Consider the following 15494-nt stretch of genomic DNA (forward strand, 5'->3'; position numbering starts at 1 on the left):
AGGACATGGGAAGGAAAGAGAGAAAAGAGAACGGAGACAGGATCATGTCAAGCAGACCACCATTGACAAACTGGCGGTCCATGTGGCGATACAGACCGATGGAGGGGAAGAGAAGGCTGCTCAAGCTTCCATGCGCATGGCTTCTGCTTCTAAATTCGGCATCTGTCACATGCGCCTCGTCTACACCTGCCCTTCCGTCTGCAATTACCAGATCCGCGTCCACCTTCCGATCCTTTTGCTTCTTCCTTCCGTTCCAAGGTGTTGGCGTCAGCCATAATCTGGCATCCATGACGGATTAACACAATATTACACCCCCTGCTACGTCTACCCGTTCATCTCCTGGCCTTCATCTGATGTCTTCTTTCACATTACCACCGTTGTGCGCGTTGCGTGCGCGCTTTCGGACCTGCCATTCACAGTCATGTCGCTTTCAGTTCAATCGTTGAATGGGGACACTTCCTTCCTCCTTACCTTCGATCCACCCGCAGCCCCACTATCGTCACCAGGGTTGTTTCCAGGCTCCTTTACCATTCTTGTTGACCGTAAGCCTATCCTACTATAGACGTGCTCAGAGAACCGTCACTAACGGAATATGTTTTTACACAGCGTGGCTGACAGGACCGTCAATCATCCTAAACTCTATTTTCTCGCACTCTGAACAGCGGGCGAAGCCATCCATCTCCAGCCTTGAGGAACTTGATCGCGAACCCGACCTCGTTCTCATCTCTCAAGACAAGCCAGATCACTGTCATGAAGCGACGCTGCGTCAGCTCTCGCCTGACTCCGAGTCAACCATTCTCGCCATCCCGGCCGCAGCCAAGAAGATCCGTGCGTGGAAACACTTCCGTCCTGACCTCGTACATGCGCTCCCGAGGTACGTGCAAGGAGATGGTCGATCTGTATATCGCATAGTACTACCGCCGCCCACGCCCCGAGGAACATGCGGTGAGGTTACTGTGACCTGGATACCAGCAAAGCGGGACCTTTCCAAAGTACATCATGCGATTGGCATCACATACCGGCCTCCATGTACCGTGCTCTCTTCGTTGAGTCCAATGCACTACATTGATCTCCCCATGAGCCCACCGCTGTCACCGGCGTCAACCATGACATTTGCCTCTTCGCCTAGCACCATTGTACCATCGCCATTTAACGATCGTGAGAAGACACTATCCGTCATCTACTCCCCCCATGGTGTGTCCTTTGATGTGCTACGCCCATACGCAAGCTCCTTTCTTGTCTCGGAATCCGCGCTTCCCCTCACGGCACTTCTACATTCGTTCGACATCGTTGAGAATCCATGGTGGCTCGGCGGTAACATTTCTGCCGGGTCACCTGGGGGTACCGAGATTGCGAAGAGCCTGTATGCTAAAGCATGGATCTCTGCGCACGACGCAGACAAGGACAATCGTGGGTGGGCAGTTAAGCTGACGCAGATTGCACAACATGCAGTTGATGAAATCAAGAAGAGGTTGGATGACGGTGTTGTCAGGAAGAAGTTACCTAATACGGAGGTCATCAGCCTTGCCTCTGGTGAACAACATCGGATTGCTGTAGGTTGAGATGATGGGCCATTGCTGTTGAAGACAGGCGAGTATGACGACTATCACACACCAACTTGCAGCGCCATGTAATATTGTTGGTTCCGCCGCCAGAACGCGTTCGTATCCGTATCACGGATTAAGGGGGTCGATCTCGAATGAATCTAAGGAGGTTTTCATTGTCCGAGTCGGCGATACTCCGTGCAACGAACCGGCCGACGGAGTCAACTCCTTATTTTGATGGGCAATCGATGGGTCGGATACATCGATCGCCCCTATGGCTATTGTCTCTTTATCCGGTGCGAGTCAAGTAATAAGACACGCAGAGTGATCAGGGGGAATGATGGGAAGAAGTACATATAGTCATTTCATATAGTACCGAGAGCGTAAATGACAGAAGAAGAAGTTTGTGGTTATTCGAGAATTGAATAATGTAATGCTGAGTTAATACGATTAATTCTCCGCTCCTTCCAATCTTGTTCACCAATTTTTTCAACCACCTACTTACTACCTACCCTTCTTGGCCTAGATTAATTTCAGGCAAAAATATATTCGCAACAACAGCGAACCTGGAGATGTAATCTGCAAATCCGGGGCTTTCATGTTTGACAAGCAAGATTGCAAAGCAAAAACAAAAAAAGGACGATGCGGAGGAGATTCGAACTCCTGCGTCCGAAGACATATGATATCGTGCATATTCGAGTCATACCCATTAACCACTCTGGCACCGCACCTCAAGCTTGGGATGCTTTGATGAAGGAAATTGAAATTACCATAAATATAATATAGGTTTCATGGGATGCATAGACGTACCGTGAGGCAAGCTTGGTTTGGTACGAGAGTTGTGGGCTGTGAAAATGTAGACAGGTTCTTCCAAAGTGGGGTAGAGACCCGTTTCCAACAATTTTCGTACCTGGACACGGTGGGCAGGGCCTCGGCTAACCACTGGAAACAATAATATCTTAGCTTACCCATCATGTCGCGTGCTTGTACTATGAAGCTTGATTGCATAGTCTAACATGTGAATTTATAATAGGTGATAGGTGATTGCTGTTTATCTGGTTTGCAGGAGGCTGTATTGTCAGAGCAAGTTCAGGAGAAGTGCGCTCCGCATCTGTGATGTCCAACATCCTTACGCTGATTGCATCTTGTTCGCATTACTTGCTGAACGTACTCATGCACCTCGGACTGCTTTATACCGATGTAACAGACACTAGCAATTCGTGTAGACGGCCAATATTATATACGAGAAGTAGCACAGCGAGCCTGGGCACTCTCTATACGGGTTATCGTTCGCGACTACGTCTAAAACGGATTGAGTTTCTTAACGCATCCATGAGGGAGATCTAGACCTGAACGTGCTTATCGGTGGCGTGGATACGGGAATCTTTGAGAGAATGCAGGCACCCGTCCGAGCATTTAAGGCAGGTTTCCGCTCGTGGTGCCCTTTCACTCTTGGCCAAAGTGCTGCCCGGTGCCAAAAGGGTCTTATCGGGTTCGGGAGGGGCGGGAGATCCGCTAGTGGCGCGTCTCCTTCCCGACATCATTGGATTCATGCAGGTCCACCTTCCGCAACCCCAGGAATAACCTCTTACCAAATCGCGCCTCGTGATCGCATCTGCCTAGGTGCCGCGCGCTTGCTGACCTGTTTGCGACTGTGGATGTTTGCTTGTGCGCCATGTAGAGGAGAAGTGCGACTACTACACCAAGGCTCACAGTCGCCATCATGGACACGATAGCAGTCGCCCCCAAGGCGTCCGCGCTGGCGTCGCCCAAGATTGTTAAGAATGCTAAGGGCAACATTATACAGACTAGCCAAATGGCTCATATCGAGTATGGCTGTGGTGAGCGCATTACTTTTGTCTGGCCTTCAACGGGACATTGCTGACGCGAGGCAGAACACATGGGCGAAATGTTTGAGAACGCGCGTAAACAGACTCTCCAGCACTACCGAGCGATCCTACAGAATATCCACGAGAAACCGAGTATAATAGCGCAGACCTACAGTTCAACAGATGGGCGCAATGTCGTGTCGCTCAGACCGCTATTTCTATGCCTGCAATGCCCAAGCATCATGACTGAGGTGGACCGCGATTTGCACTTTGAGACTAAGTCGCATTGCTTCTGTGGGTCTGATATCATGTATTCAAGGGCTGGACGCTAATATAAAGCAGCCGTGGAATCGCGAGACGGTAATATATACTGTGGAAACTGCCAGGACTATATATACGACGAAGCACTCGAGATTCTAAGACTACAAAAAGGTTGGTACATCGCACACGAGCTATGGTAGCCCGAATGGGCTGACAGGACTGTAGGCAAAAAGCGGAAGTACGAAGACACCACTACGACCGAGGACCACAAGCTTGTCATTAGCAACTCAACCTTCCTTCCCTGTCGAGCGATCGGCCTGCGTGGTCTATACAACATGGGCCAAACATGCTTCATGAGCGTAATCCTACAAACCCTCGTTCATAACCCTTTCATACGGAACTTTTACCTTTCGGAAGGACACAAACAGACGGACTGCGAAAATGCGTCGTGTGTCAGCTGTGCGTTGGATGAGATGTTTGTCGAGTTCCATTCGGCTGAGAAAACGGAAGGCTTTGGCGCTGTCAGTATGCTCATGGGTAGCTGGCTAGCAGGAGAAGCTCTGGCAGGATACCAACAGCAAGATGCGCATGAGTACATGCAGTTCATACTTAACACGCTCCATCTGGCTAATGGAGGCTCGACCGATGATTCGGAGGATTGCAAATGCGTGGTACATCAGACCTTTTGCGGGAAGCTGTCAAGTACGGTAATGTGTGACAATTGTAGGAACGTCACGACTGCCTTAGACCCGTACATGGACCTCAGCCTAGATGTGCGGATCCAGGGGAAGAAGCGGAAGCAGCAACTCGCAGAGAAGGGAGAAGAAACACCCTTGGATCTGAGAGATTGTCTAGAACGCTTCACTGTGAAGGAGAAACTCGGCTCAGCAGACTACACATGCCGGAATTGCGACAGCCCGCAGAACGCGACAAAGCAACTGAGTATCAAGAGACTGCCACCAGTCCTCTCTATTCACCTCAAGGTATGTACATGTCACAGCGCATAGGCTATTCTCCGAACTTTGCTAATCGACTACAGCGCTTTGAGCACACAAAATCCACATCGTCAAAGATCGAGACACCCGTTCGATTTCCCGTAAAGTTAGACATTCACCCCTATACGACAGCCCACAAGGCCGCCATGCGCGCCGCAAAGACATCTGGAGCGCCTCCTTCAAACCACAACATAAACAGCCCGACGAACGCTCTCATATACGAGCTTAGTAGTGTTATCGTGCATAAGGGCAAGATTGACTCAGGTCACTATATCAGCTACAGCAGGGAAGGCAGTGACTGGTTCATGTTTGATGACAGCAAGGTTGTGCTAGTCAGTGAGGCAGAAGTCCTTGCAGCAGAGGCCTATCTTCTTTTCTACATGGTCGGCGGTCTGGAAGTGTAAGAAGGAAGAGAGCGGGCTTCGTTAGGTGGGATTATTGTATCGGTCTTCGGTATCGGTGTTCAGCTGCATGTTGGGCGTTTACTCGTATGGATGGGTATGAGGTTTGCATGATACATGCTAGAAGCATAGCATCTCTCTCTATTAGGAGGGTCTGCGGTCAGTGTTAGAGGGTTCGCCCTGTCATCAGAAGCGCTGCTGAGCATAATGACTATAATTTCCTCATTGGCTTGCGACGAGCAGTGGGTCACCTTCACTTTCACCTGTATCCTTGTCTGATCCGACTCCAATCGAGACCCGTACATACTTCTATTGTTAGCTCTCCGACTTTCATCTCACAAGCCACTCAGATTTCAATCTTACTTCCTCATCCATCTCACATCTCCAGTGATTGTAACTCAATCGCTCAGTCGCACCTGATACTCGAACAGTGCGTGACCGACAATCACCAAGTGCACGCATGAAGCTAGGCTCCAGCGCCTCACTCACCGCTCAAACATTGAATATTTAAGCGGCCATTTCGCAAGGCAACAAGTTCTGACAGCCCGGCTAGTACTACTCTGGTCCCCACGAGTATGTTTGTTCCACCCCACTACACTCGCTCACCTACACCATTGTTGCGGACGATACGTGCGATACTTAGACAACAATTGTTCCTTTATATTGTTAAAAGATGGCTGGCCATCGCGCACTTACTTACGATGAGCAGACTGTTCGTCTGCGCGATTCTACAAGTCGCCCCAGTCAGGTTCCAGGCTTACCATCCGGAGCTTCAGTGTCGACGCAATTGCCACCCCAGCGCTCGCAACAGTTGCCAGGCCCTGATCTTTTTGCTGCGCTACTGTTCGACCGACGGCGGGCTTATCAGAGTTTTGCGAACGCTTCATCTGGACTACGACCGATATCAACTTCCACCCCCACAGGACCAAATCCAACTATTCGACCTGCGCCGGCTCCACATCTCACGTCCGGCATCCATGTACATTCAACGATGAGAGAGATACCCAGACACGAAGAGACATTCATGTTAGGGTTCAAGGATAGATCCAAGACCCCAGCGGCGAGTAGGAAGCGGGAACGGCCTGCAGAAACGAAGATGACGACTGTCAAGCAACAAAAGCGTCGTCCACCGTCACCGTTGCGCACCTCACCTCGATTGGCCAAACGTCAGAAGACCGAAGTTAACGGCAAGAAGAAAGTTGTCGATAAGGCTGGCACCGTGGCTAAGGGTGGCAAACGTACATTGTCGGATGTCATTATCATATCTTCTGATAATGAGGATGAAGACGAGGCGCCTATAATGCCCTTCATTGATCCCGACATTGACGAAGATGTCGAACTAATCATCGCCGATATCGAATCGACACCCCCAGTTACCGAGAAACTCCCAGGACGAATGCCTCTGAAGAACATCAGCCAGCCAGACACTTCAGTGCTTTCTAGCGTACCACCAGAGAAGCAACCCAGCAATGCACTCGCACAAGATAACCTCCAGGAAGAACTAGCGCGTCTGAAATCAGAGCACGCAGAAGAAGTGGACCGACTGCGTCAGGAACTCGCTGCCGCAAAGACCGAAGCCACACGCATCCAACAACTACATGACACAGCGATCAAGGATCAAGAGCTGGAACACGTGCGGGCCATCAACCTCGCAGAGGGCAGATACGCAGCCACTGAACACGTTCTCGAGGTCGGACGACAAGAGTTCCGCCAACTCAAGCGTGAGAACGAATCTCTAATTATCCAAATCAACAACCTCGAGGCGGAATGCGACGTCCTGGCCAAAGAATTCATAGATGAAAAAGCACAGAGGACGAAGGAGAAGAAGGAGCACGAACAAGCTCTCGAGGAGCTTATGAATGGCAAGGATGCGGAAATAGAGCGTGCGACCAACGACCTCTTAGCGGAAAACCAGCGACTCGGAGCTGAGAACGAACGTCTCAAAGCCGAAGCTGCCACCGTCGCTGCAGTAGCATCCCAATCTCAATCTCAATTATCCCCATCCTTCCTACTACCACTAACAATCACGCCCCTTCCCAGCCAAACCCCCAGCCAAACTCCCCTCTCCCCAGCATTCCCCAGCCCCCTCTTCACCACTCCACCCTCCTCCCCCGCTCCATCATCTATCTTCTCCCTAGCGCCCTCCTCCGTCTTCTCCATACCGCCATCGACAGCAGACTCGCACAAAGACGACAACATTCGCAAAGTCTATGCGAGGACCAAACTCCGCTTCGACAGTTTGCATTCCGTGGCGATAAATATGGTACATTGTACACGAAATATGGATCTCAGTGCGTGGGGTGAGTTTGGGAAATGTGTGGGGAAGATGAAGGAGGTTTTGAGTGAGGGTAAGAAGGAGGGGGTGAGATGAGTGGACTAGACTGGACTGGACGTGAGGGATATGATTTGTATGGTGGGGTTTCTGGTGTGGTGCCTTTTTATAGAGGTTTGAGAGCAGTGAGGTTTCCTTTGGTTATATATATCGCTTCTGTACGGCATATAGCGTAGCTTAGCGCTGCAAAAGTTAGGTTTACCTTGGGACGCTGGCTGGCTGGCTGGCTGGATAGCCTGAACGCTCACTCTGAATACGATCTCCGATAGAAATATACACAGTAATAATAAACTATCTACGAGCAAACATAACATCTTACCCACCAAACCCCTGGGCTTCAAAAGCCAAAATATACAACAACATCCACCGTCTCAACAATACACTGCCAACCAGGATATCTCGCCCTCGCCCAAACAATAAGTCTATCCCCATCTTTCAACTCCTCCACAAACCCTTCCCCGTCGCCCTTTCCTTCGTTTCCCTCACTCACGCCGTCTCGCCCCCAGACAACAAGATATTTTTCACTCGGCCCACTAACCCGATTCACCTGCACATTCCACGCGTACTCATCCTTCCTCTGAACCAACCCCCACCCATGTTCTGCCACAAATTCGTGGTATTCCCTTGGCGTCTCCCAATCCGTTCTGTCAGACTGCGGGGGCTGCTCAGCCGCAACATCCCTACCCCCTTCTTCTCCACCCTGTGCCTCCATCCGCCGCAGAATCCCAATCTCAACCCAACTATACCCCCCGAACCCGCTTTCACCCCCCTCACTAGTCCACCCCTGATCCCGAGATCTGAGTTTAAACTCCACTCTCTTCACCTTGGTCGTCTCGCCCTCCTGCTCCATCTCCTGCACTACCTCTGCGCCAAATACATCATCTGTTGCCAAACAAATAGCTGCAGCTTCGCTGCGGCTGCCGCTTGCGCGGGCAATGATGGGGCGCTGGCGTCCGCTGGGTTGGCGCGTGCTGGGTAGAGTGGAGAAAGAGACGTAAGGCCAGTATTCCGCATAGTCAAGTACAGCGAGCACGAGCTCGGTGGGGAAATGGAGGGATTTTAGGAGTGCCCGCGTTTGGCGGATTGTGGTGTAGGTGGGTGTGAAGGGGGTGTTTTGGGGTGCGGGGGTGGTGGGGAGGGGCTGAGGAGGGAGGATACGTTTGGGAGGATTTGGCGGATTAATGTTAGGAACGACATGGCTGTGAGGGGTGTGTTGTTGGTTTTGTTGTTGTTGATCTTTTTGTTGGATTAGGAAGTAGGGTTGATAGCTTTCTGGGGCTGTGGATGTTGGTTGGTGTATGCAAAGCTAGGAGGTTGTGGGGTGCAGTAGATGCGGACGCTAGCAGTGGCTGACAGGTGTAGGGTCGGGGACAGGGTTCGCCGACGCTATTTACATGTGACACCAAGCCGTGGAGAGGAGGGACTTGTAATGTAGCTAGACTTTAATAATTTATACATAGAGATACTACTGCAGAACGAATATCATGCGTCGTTCATGGCAAATACTTCAGTTGTATTTTTATGAGTCAATTCTTGATTGAGTCACGAACAGTCATACACAAAACATTTGAAAGTCATAGACCTTCGGTTTTACTTCACGTATACGATTATGTCAGAGAGGCATGGCTACCCTAATGTAATAGTGATTCAAGGTATCTCATGTCCTGCCTTGAATCTTCACTGAATATGCACACTGATAAACTACCTCAAAAACCAAACTTACTCTTCATAGCCCCCATAACAAATCCTCTCTTCTGCTTCCCGACAAACTTATTCACGTCATCTGCCCAACCTGCACTATTTTGTGAAAGGTTATCCATACTATCGCCCACAATGTTGAGTTTTTCTGTACGCTCATTGAGCTGACGCGTAGCCCAAGCACCCCAGCCTTCCTCAGTCGGCGTGTTTGTTTGAGTTGGGTAGGATGAATATTGTGCAGCGACAGCAGATGATGAGGGATTGGCGCGGCGATGTTCTTGCTGAGCTTCTGCGCGTTGTTGTGCGAGTTGCCGGGCTGAGACGGGACGGTCGGGACCACCGACTGTGGAGGAGTTAGTGAAAGAATGAGCAGAGATACAAGGGATGGAGGCTTACTGAGTAGGTCCATATCTTCTGGTGTAACGTATTGAGTGCCTGAAATCCATTGTAGGTTGCTGATAGTGGGTCGGGGCGGGATCAGTAACTCTGGGTTGAGCAGAACGTCCCTCGCGCGATCACTACAAGATGTTAGCATGCGAAACCGTTAAATGAGTAACATCGTGACTCACTATTGCAGCCCAGTTCCGAAGACGTTAATTAGCGCAACTTCAGCTGGCCCCTTGAAGCCAAGTATATCTCCAGTGGGCGTAATGATCGCTTCGGGGAAGCGTCGGATATCGAGTACGTCGCTAACCTTGACAGATCCAATCTCCTTCAAGGCAGGTAATGAATAGGCTCTCGCACAACCATCGCCATACAAACCTAGTAATGCGTATCCTTGAGCCTCATATCTCACTACTGTCGCAGCATCGCACAGGAATTGATCAAAGGTCTTGTGCGCGCCCTTGCTAGTGGCAGGGCGGAACAATCTTACCCCTGAGACAGTGACGGCCAACAGTACACCGTTGATTTTTGTTCCGGTCCTAAGTCCAGCCACAGCGGACTGAGAAGCATATGCTGGACGCCCTGAGTCTGCGTGCATAGGACAGATACTGATAACTTTGTCGTCTAGCGAGCATACACCGGCCAGCTTTACCGTGTATCGACCACTTGCCTCTGGTAACAACTTGAAGGTCGCAAGATGGCCTAGATTGGTGCCAACATGTACAAGAATACTGGAGTATTCATCATCTTCGAGTGTCATGACACTGAATTCGATAGAAGTCGGCCACTCTGCCTTGGGTGCTGCCTGTGTTGAGCTGCGTCGGAAACTAGAGCGCTTATCAGACTTGATAAACTCATGTATCGATGCCTTGTAGATAATGGCTGGTCCTCGTAAGTCAATGATCGCCAAACTTCCACCCTCAAAGCCTGCCGCAACGAAGCCTACATCCGAATGCTTCAAGGCAGTGACAGGCCCATTATCTTCAGCAAGCAAGGTGAAAGGTAGTAATCCCTCTTTGAGCGCCGCTTCACTCCTTTCTGTGATGTCGGTAAGCGCCTGTGGAGCGTTTTCGCCTGGTTGAAACTCATGTCCCATATTCTTGTTAGTGTCCCATCTGAATACGACTATCTCGCCAGATTTCAACCCCACTGAAAGTTCGGAGGCGGCGCCTGCAAAAGATGTGTGCGTGATGTGGACATTATCTGGACGACCAACTGCTCGAGCTACATCAACCTGTAGCATTGCGTGATTTTCAATCTCGTCCGCGTGTCCTGCATCCCATAGCTTGATTGTACCATCTCCGTGAGCCGTTTGGACAATGTTGCGGTTCTCGAACCTCTTTAAAGGATGCACAGCTTCGGCACCACCTATGAGGAATTGAGGGCCCTGCTGTCGCTTCTCAGTCATACCAAGCCATCGCGTGCGTTCTACCGGCGCGAGGTTTATGTGGTTAATGTACGGATGGACCATAGTCATGGAAAGGTGTAGTTGATTTGTAGGTGAGATGGGCATACCGCTGGGGAAGGACAGGGTTATTAACTCTCCAGAAGCAAGTAGAGCGATGATGGCGATGGGGTCCTGGCAGCCAGCAAAATGGGGAGATGTTCTCGGGATAAGAAACAGGTCCACTACTTCTGTTCCAGGTGGACATGGTAGTATTCTTTGCCTTTTGGGGTTCTCGAAGTGATCCGATAGTGTCTGCCATGTCGCAGTCGCATAGACGGGCGTTCGGCCTAGTTCGAACAAAGTGAGGCTCTTTGCAGAGATGTTTGACGGTTGTCCGCCGGCAACGAGTATGGCAGTATCGTCGGGGTCTTTGTTGGCGCACCAGGCAATCTTGAAGATGGGCGACTTGAGCGCAAACGAGCCTTCAACAGCACCTGGGCTAAAACTCCCTGGACCTGGCTTGTCTACGTTGGTATCTGTCAACGTCCTCGCTTGTACAATTCGACCATCCTTGGCATCCCATATCACGATGCTGCTGTCTTCATGCCCAGTCAGGACAAAGGTGCCTGTGGGGTGCCAAACCGCCTGTGTCAATGGAGGCTCGCGCTCCTTGAAGATTGAACTAGGGTCTGAATCGCCACCAGGGGCGCCTTTTGGAAGAAGGTAGTGGAAGAAGTGCAGCGCCTTGTTCTGCTTGAAGGAGTATATGACCGCGCCCGAATTGTAACCGATCAGTAGAGAGCCAATGTCGCGAGGGTGCAGCGACAGTGTGACAACCGACGTCAAGCGCGACCGCGGGAACTTTTCCCTCCACAAGTTTGGTATCTTGAATGGGGTGAGGAGCTCCCTATCTAAATCATACGCATAGACATCTCCGTTCTGTGTACCCAGGAGCGCATAATCGATGGTAGGATCGCTGTGCAGGGCCGTAATCTTTGCAGGTGGGGAATGTGCGTTGAGCAGCTTCTTTGTTTCCAGTGAGAAAACTGACAAGTCGTTCTTCGAGTCTACACATAACAGCTTTTCGGCACAGAACTGTAGGATCTTGACTGAGGCGCTGCGGTTGGAAAGTGGTAGCACGACTTCGACCCTCTTTTGGCCGAATATATAGATCTGACCAGGACCATATTTGCTCTCGCTCGTGCCGACGGCAATGAGTGATTGGACGGGATCGTATGCGACTTGGGTGACTTTTGAGTTTATGCCATAGTTGCGGATCTGCACATGTTGTTAGCTTGGGCTTGCAGGCCATCGGCGGCAGCGCAACGGCGGGGTGGAAAAGGTCAAGCATACATGGTCCAGCACGAAGAGATCAGGCCCAAGGCCTTGCGAGAGGTCGTTGCTCACTCCAGCTTGCTTTCCACGCAAGAGATGAGCCATGGTGTTGTGTATATCTCATCGTCTTTTTCGTGAAGCGTGACTGGACATGGGGCCTCTTGGGGCTGCGTTTGTCTGCCCTCCGCAGCTCGCCGAGAGGTACGCGTTGCGCGCGACGTCATTTCGGCTTTTCGGAATGCAGGGTCCACCAGCCACACCGCCTCGACTTCACAGCCACAGCCACAGTCGGCATAATGCATGCACTCTTATTAAGAATTCAAGACTATCTTAATATACTTGCTAATCTACCCCTGTATCTCAGCTCATCACACTCATTGCATGAGGGGCTGACGCAAAAGACTAAACAGAACACACCCGCTGCCCAAATCAATGGAGGACAGAGTTGCTGGTGAACAGAAAACGCCCAGGAAACAATAGTCCTTCGGACACACACAGGCTGTCGGAATGCCCACAACGCCAGATTAATAATCTATGGTATCCAGAACACCTTGCAAATCGACAATCACTCGTCAAGACACTTACGTGGACATGGATGCCCCATTTGCGCCAAACATCGACCCATTGGGCGGTTGAGGCGTACCAGAGCCCTGTCTGCTGCTACTAAAGCTATTTTGTGCGGCGAGCCGGGCTTGCGATTGGGCCGCTACCTGTGCTTGCTGCCTATCAATCATCATCTGCTGGGGGTTGTTGGACACGCCATTGTAAGGAGCAGTGGTAGCGGGAGCCTGCGGAGTAGCGTACTGTGGTGGTCCGTAGTAAGTGCTGCGCATCTGCCCTCCAGAGATTGGCGTGCCATATGCTGGCCGTGCGGCATAAGCTGCCGGAGTGGGTGCAGCCTTCATAGGCGACGCAGTGCGCTGCTGCGGTGTCTGTCCACCGTTGTACAAAGGTGCAACATTTTGTGAGCGAGGATAGAAGCTGCTCTGATTTTGCTGGGTTGCATAACGGTTCTGGCCTTGTGCTTGGGGCGTAGGGTTGTAGTACTGCGAGCCAGCGGCACCGCCGTAGCTGTTTGGTTGCGCCGAACGCTGTGGGAAATATTGCCCAGACGGAGTGGTCCCGTAGTTTGGTCGTGGCGTCTGCTGGTTGTAGGATGGCGTCGCTGGGTAGCCTGGCCTAGACGAAGGCGCATAGGCTATGCCACCTGGTTGGAATGTCTGCGACGTAACTGAAGGCGAGCGCTGCACGTGAATCGACGATGATCGGTGGAGGGATGGCTGTTGAGAATACACTGGGCGAGCGCCTGACTGAGGTACTGCAGGTGCAGGACGACTGTATTGGTGGCCCGCAGGGTAATGCACACTGGTTCCAGAGCTTGTTCGTGCCAGAGCTGCGGGAGTAGAGGTAGGCATTGCTGGAGCCTTGGCAAGTTTGGAGAGCTGATCTTCTTCCAACACACCCTTGTATTCCTTTGTATCGAAGAGAATGGTTCGACTGATGTTGAGTTCTTCCATCTGATCACCATTCAGCTTAGCTACAGCATATGGTGGAAGCTGTGAAATCAACAAGGTAAGTTGAGATTTGAGAATCTCGTATACGTCAAACTCTTCCGATGATGGTGTTGATGGGCTGCCGGCCAAAGTTGCTAGTGAAGCATTTTGCACAACGGGAGTACGCGGGTTGGTCGTAAGGGAGAGATTTCGTATCCTCTGATACGACGCCAATGTTTCCAGGAGCTCGGAGATCTCCTTGAGCACCTCATCTGTGTCCTTTTCTTCTTGGCTCTTCTCTTCCTTCTCAAGTGCACCATGGTACTCAAGTGGCGTGAAGTTGTCCACAGCCTCCTTGAACTGTTCTTCTTCATCAGCGGTGCAATTGGCAATCACTCGTTGGGCCTCTTCAGCGTCGAGCAGGGCCGGATCAATCGGGAACATTTCATTGAAGCGCTTCTCCCCGACCTTTTGCCACCACACCATGTTCTTGGTCTCCTCAGGGATGATGGCCGAGGTATCGTCTCGGGTTGGGGCGAAGCTAGAGTAGGCACTTCGAAACAGAGCATCTTCCCTGGCCTGTTGAACGGCAACGAGTATGGCCTCAGAAGGCGGTTGTTGCGCCTCGCCCATGCTGAGGGCCCGCTGTCTGCTCTTTTGCTTCGCTGTTGGCGATGTCTGGTCTTTGGGCATATCCACTCCGCCATAGCCTAGCCAGAAACCAGCAGAAAGAGTTTGATGGGCATACGACTGAGATCCCTTGCGTCGAGGCTTGGGTGGCTCCTGGTGCGCAAAAGTAATGGTGCTATTGCCCTTGCTCGTTGTCGGTCGAGCAGATTTGGGTGGGCTGATCTGTGGCAGATGGGAAGGGGCCCGGAAGACTTCTCCAATGGTAGCGACTTTCTTCTTGCTATCTGGTTCTGGGAGGGGGTACACCTCTGTCGTTGAGATAAGGTTCGGCAGGTTTGTCTCGCGCAGGGGTAGGGTGATCTTGACGGAAGTATCGAGGGTGGATACGCCGTCAGCAGGGGCTACCTTTTGGGGCTGTTGCAAGCTCGAGAACAATTGCTTCGGCGGCGCACTTCCGTATAGAGTGAGGACTGTCCGGCTCTGGGGCACATCTGCCTCTTGCTCTTCCTCCTTGATGTGCACTGGGGTGCCGTCTTCGTTGGAGGGCTCGGCCTGCGCGTCCGCATCGACCTCGCTTCCCTGAACATGGGCTCTGCGCGCCTCTTCTCTCCCCACCAGACTCTTCAACATGGTCTCAAAAGCGAGCACCTTTGCTTGTAGCGCCGTGTGTTCGGGTGACGCTGGCACGGCTGACGAGTCGCTTGCACCGCTAGAGGCGAGAATCTCTGTCGTAGCGCTCTCAACATCCTTGACAAGTGCCTGTAGGGTGTCGTATGCTCCATCTTGTACCAGACTGCTGATGGTAACAGGTCCAGTGGGCGGGGTCAGCTTGGTGCGCTTCGAGTCGGCTTCCCCAGAGGCAGATCGCGTTATCGAGGAGGTGATGGGGTGAGATAGGATGGAAGGTTGCGTGTCGTAGCTACCTATTGTCAGCATGAAAAGAAAAAGACTGCGTTACAGCCAGCGACATGCGCATGGCTTGGACAGGGTTTGCTGGCCCCATGGCATACGCGTGGAAGCGGGGGTCTCTCCCCCAACTCTCGTACCTTTTCAAAACTGCTATTATGTCTCCTAGTACCGCCTGCAGAGAAGGCGCATTTCCATTTACGGTCGGGGCTTGCGCGGGCGTGGATGCGCCATTGGTGACAATGGCATGAGTGTCGTCGAGTTTGCGTTTTGCGGCCGACGGCGACGGGGGCGCGGGC

General features: G+C 51.7%; 5 protein-coding genes across 5 annotated transcripts; 3 read left to right on the forward strand and 2 right to left on the reverse strand.

Moving 5' to 3' along the window:
- Positions 1–421: 421 nt before the first annotated feature.
- Positions 422–1562, forward strand: PtrM4_069320 (Zn-dependent hydrolase beta-lactamase protein; the record flags this gene model as incomplete). The annotated part of the gene is made up of 2 exons (XM_001933599.1): positions 422–542; positions 607–1562. 2 exons carry the CDS (start codon positions 422–424, stop codon positions 1560–1562), a joined length of 1077 nt encoding a protein of 358 aa, XP_001933634.1.
- Positions 1563–3267: 1705 nt separating this feature from the next.
- On the forward strand, positions 3268–5033 carry PtrM4_069330 (UBP5, Ubiquitin C-terminal hydrolase; the record flags this gene model as incomplete). Its single annotated transcript, XM_001933600.2, has 5 exons — positions 3268–3385; positions 3440–3667; positions 3716–3805; positions 3860–4617; positions 4674–5033. The coding sequence occupies 5 exons, from the start codon at positions 3268–3270 to the stop codon at positions 5031–5033; spliced, it is 1554 nt and encodes a 517-aa protein (XP_001933635.1).
- Positions 5034–5703: 670 nt separating this feature from the next.
- PtrM4_069340 (Trichoplein multi-domain protein) lies at positions 5704–7401 on the forward strand (the record flags this gene model as incomplete). The annotated part of the gene is made up of 1 exon (XM_001933601.1): positions 5704–7401. The coding sequence occupies one exon, from the start codon at positions 5704–5706 to the stop codon at positions 7399–7401; it is 1698 nt and encodes a 565-aa protein (XP_001933636.1).
- Positions 7402–9068: 1667 nt separating this feature from the next.
- PtrM4_069350 (Lgl-C domain containing protein) lies at positions 9069–12271 on the reverse strand (the record flags this gene model as incomplete). The annotated part of the gene is made up of 4 exons (XM_001933602.2): positions 9069–9403; positions 9457–9578; positions 9630–12109; positions 12185–12271. 4 exons carry the CDS (start codon positions 12269–12271, stop codon positions 9069–9071), a joined length of 3024 nt encoding a protein of 1007 aa, XP_001933637.2.
- Positions 12272–12747: 476 nt separating this feature from the next.
- PtrM4_069360 (DUF1421 multi-domain protein) lies at positions 12748–15292 on the reverse strand (the record flags this gene model as incomplete). Its single annotated transcript, XM_066105855.1, has 4 exons — positions 12748–13722; positions 13775–13917; positions 13977–15208; positions 15258–15292. The coding sequence occupies 4 exons, from the start codon at positions 15290–15292 to the stop codon at positions 12748–12750; spliced, it is 2385 nt and encodes a 794-aa protein (XP_065964482.1).
- Between the last annotated feature and the right edge of the window lie 202 nt (positions 15293–15494).

This window comes from Pyrenophora tritici-repentis, chromosome 2 (genome assembly GCF_003171515.1).
Source record: "Pyrenophora tritici-repentis strain M4 chromosome 2, whole genome shotgun sequence".
NCBI lineage: Eukaryota > Fungi > Ascomycota > Dothideomycetes > Pleosporales > Pleosporaceae > Pyrenophora > Pyrenophora tritici-repentis.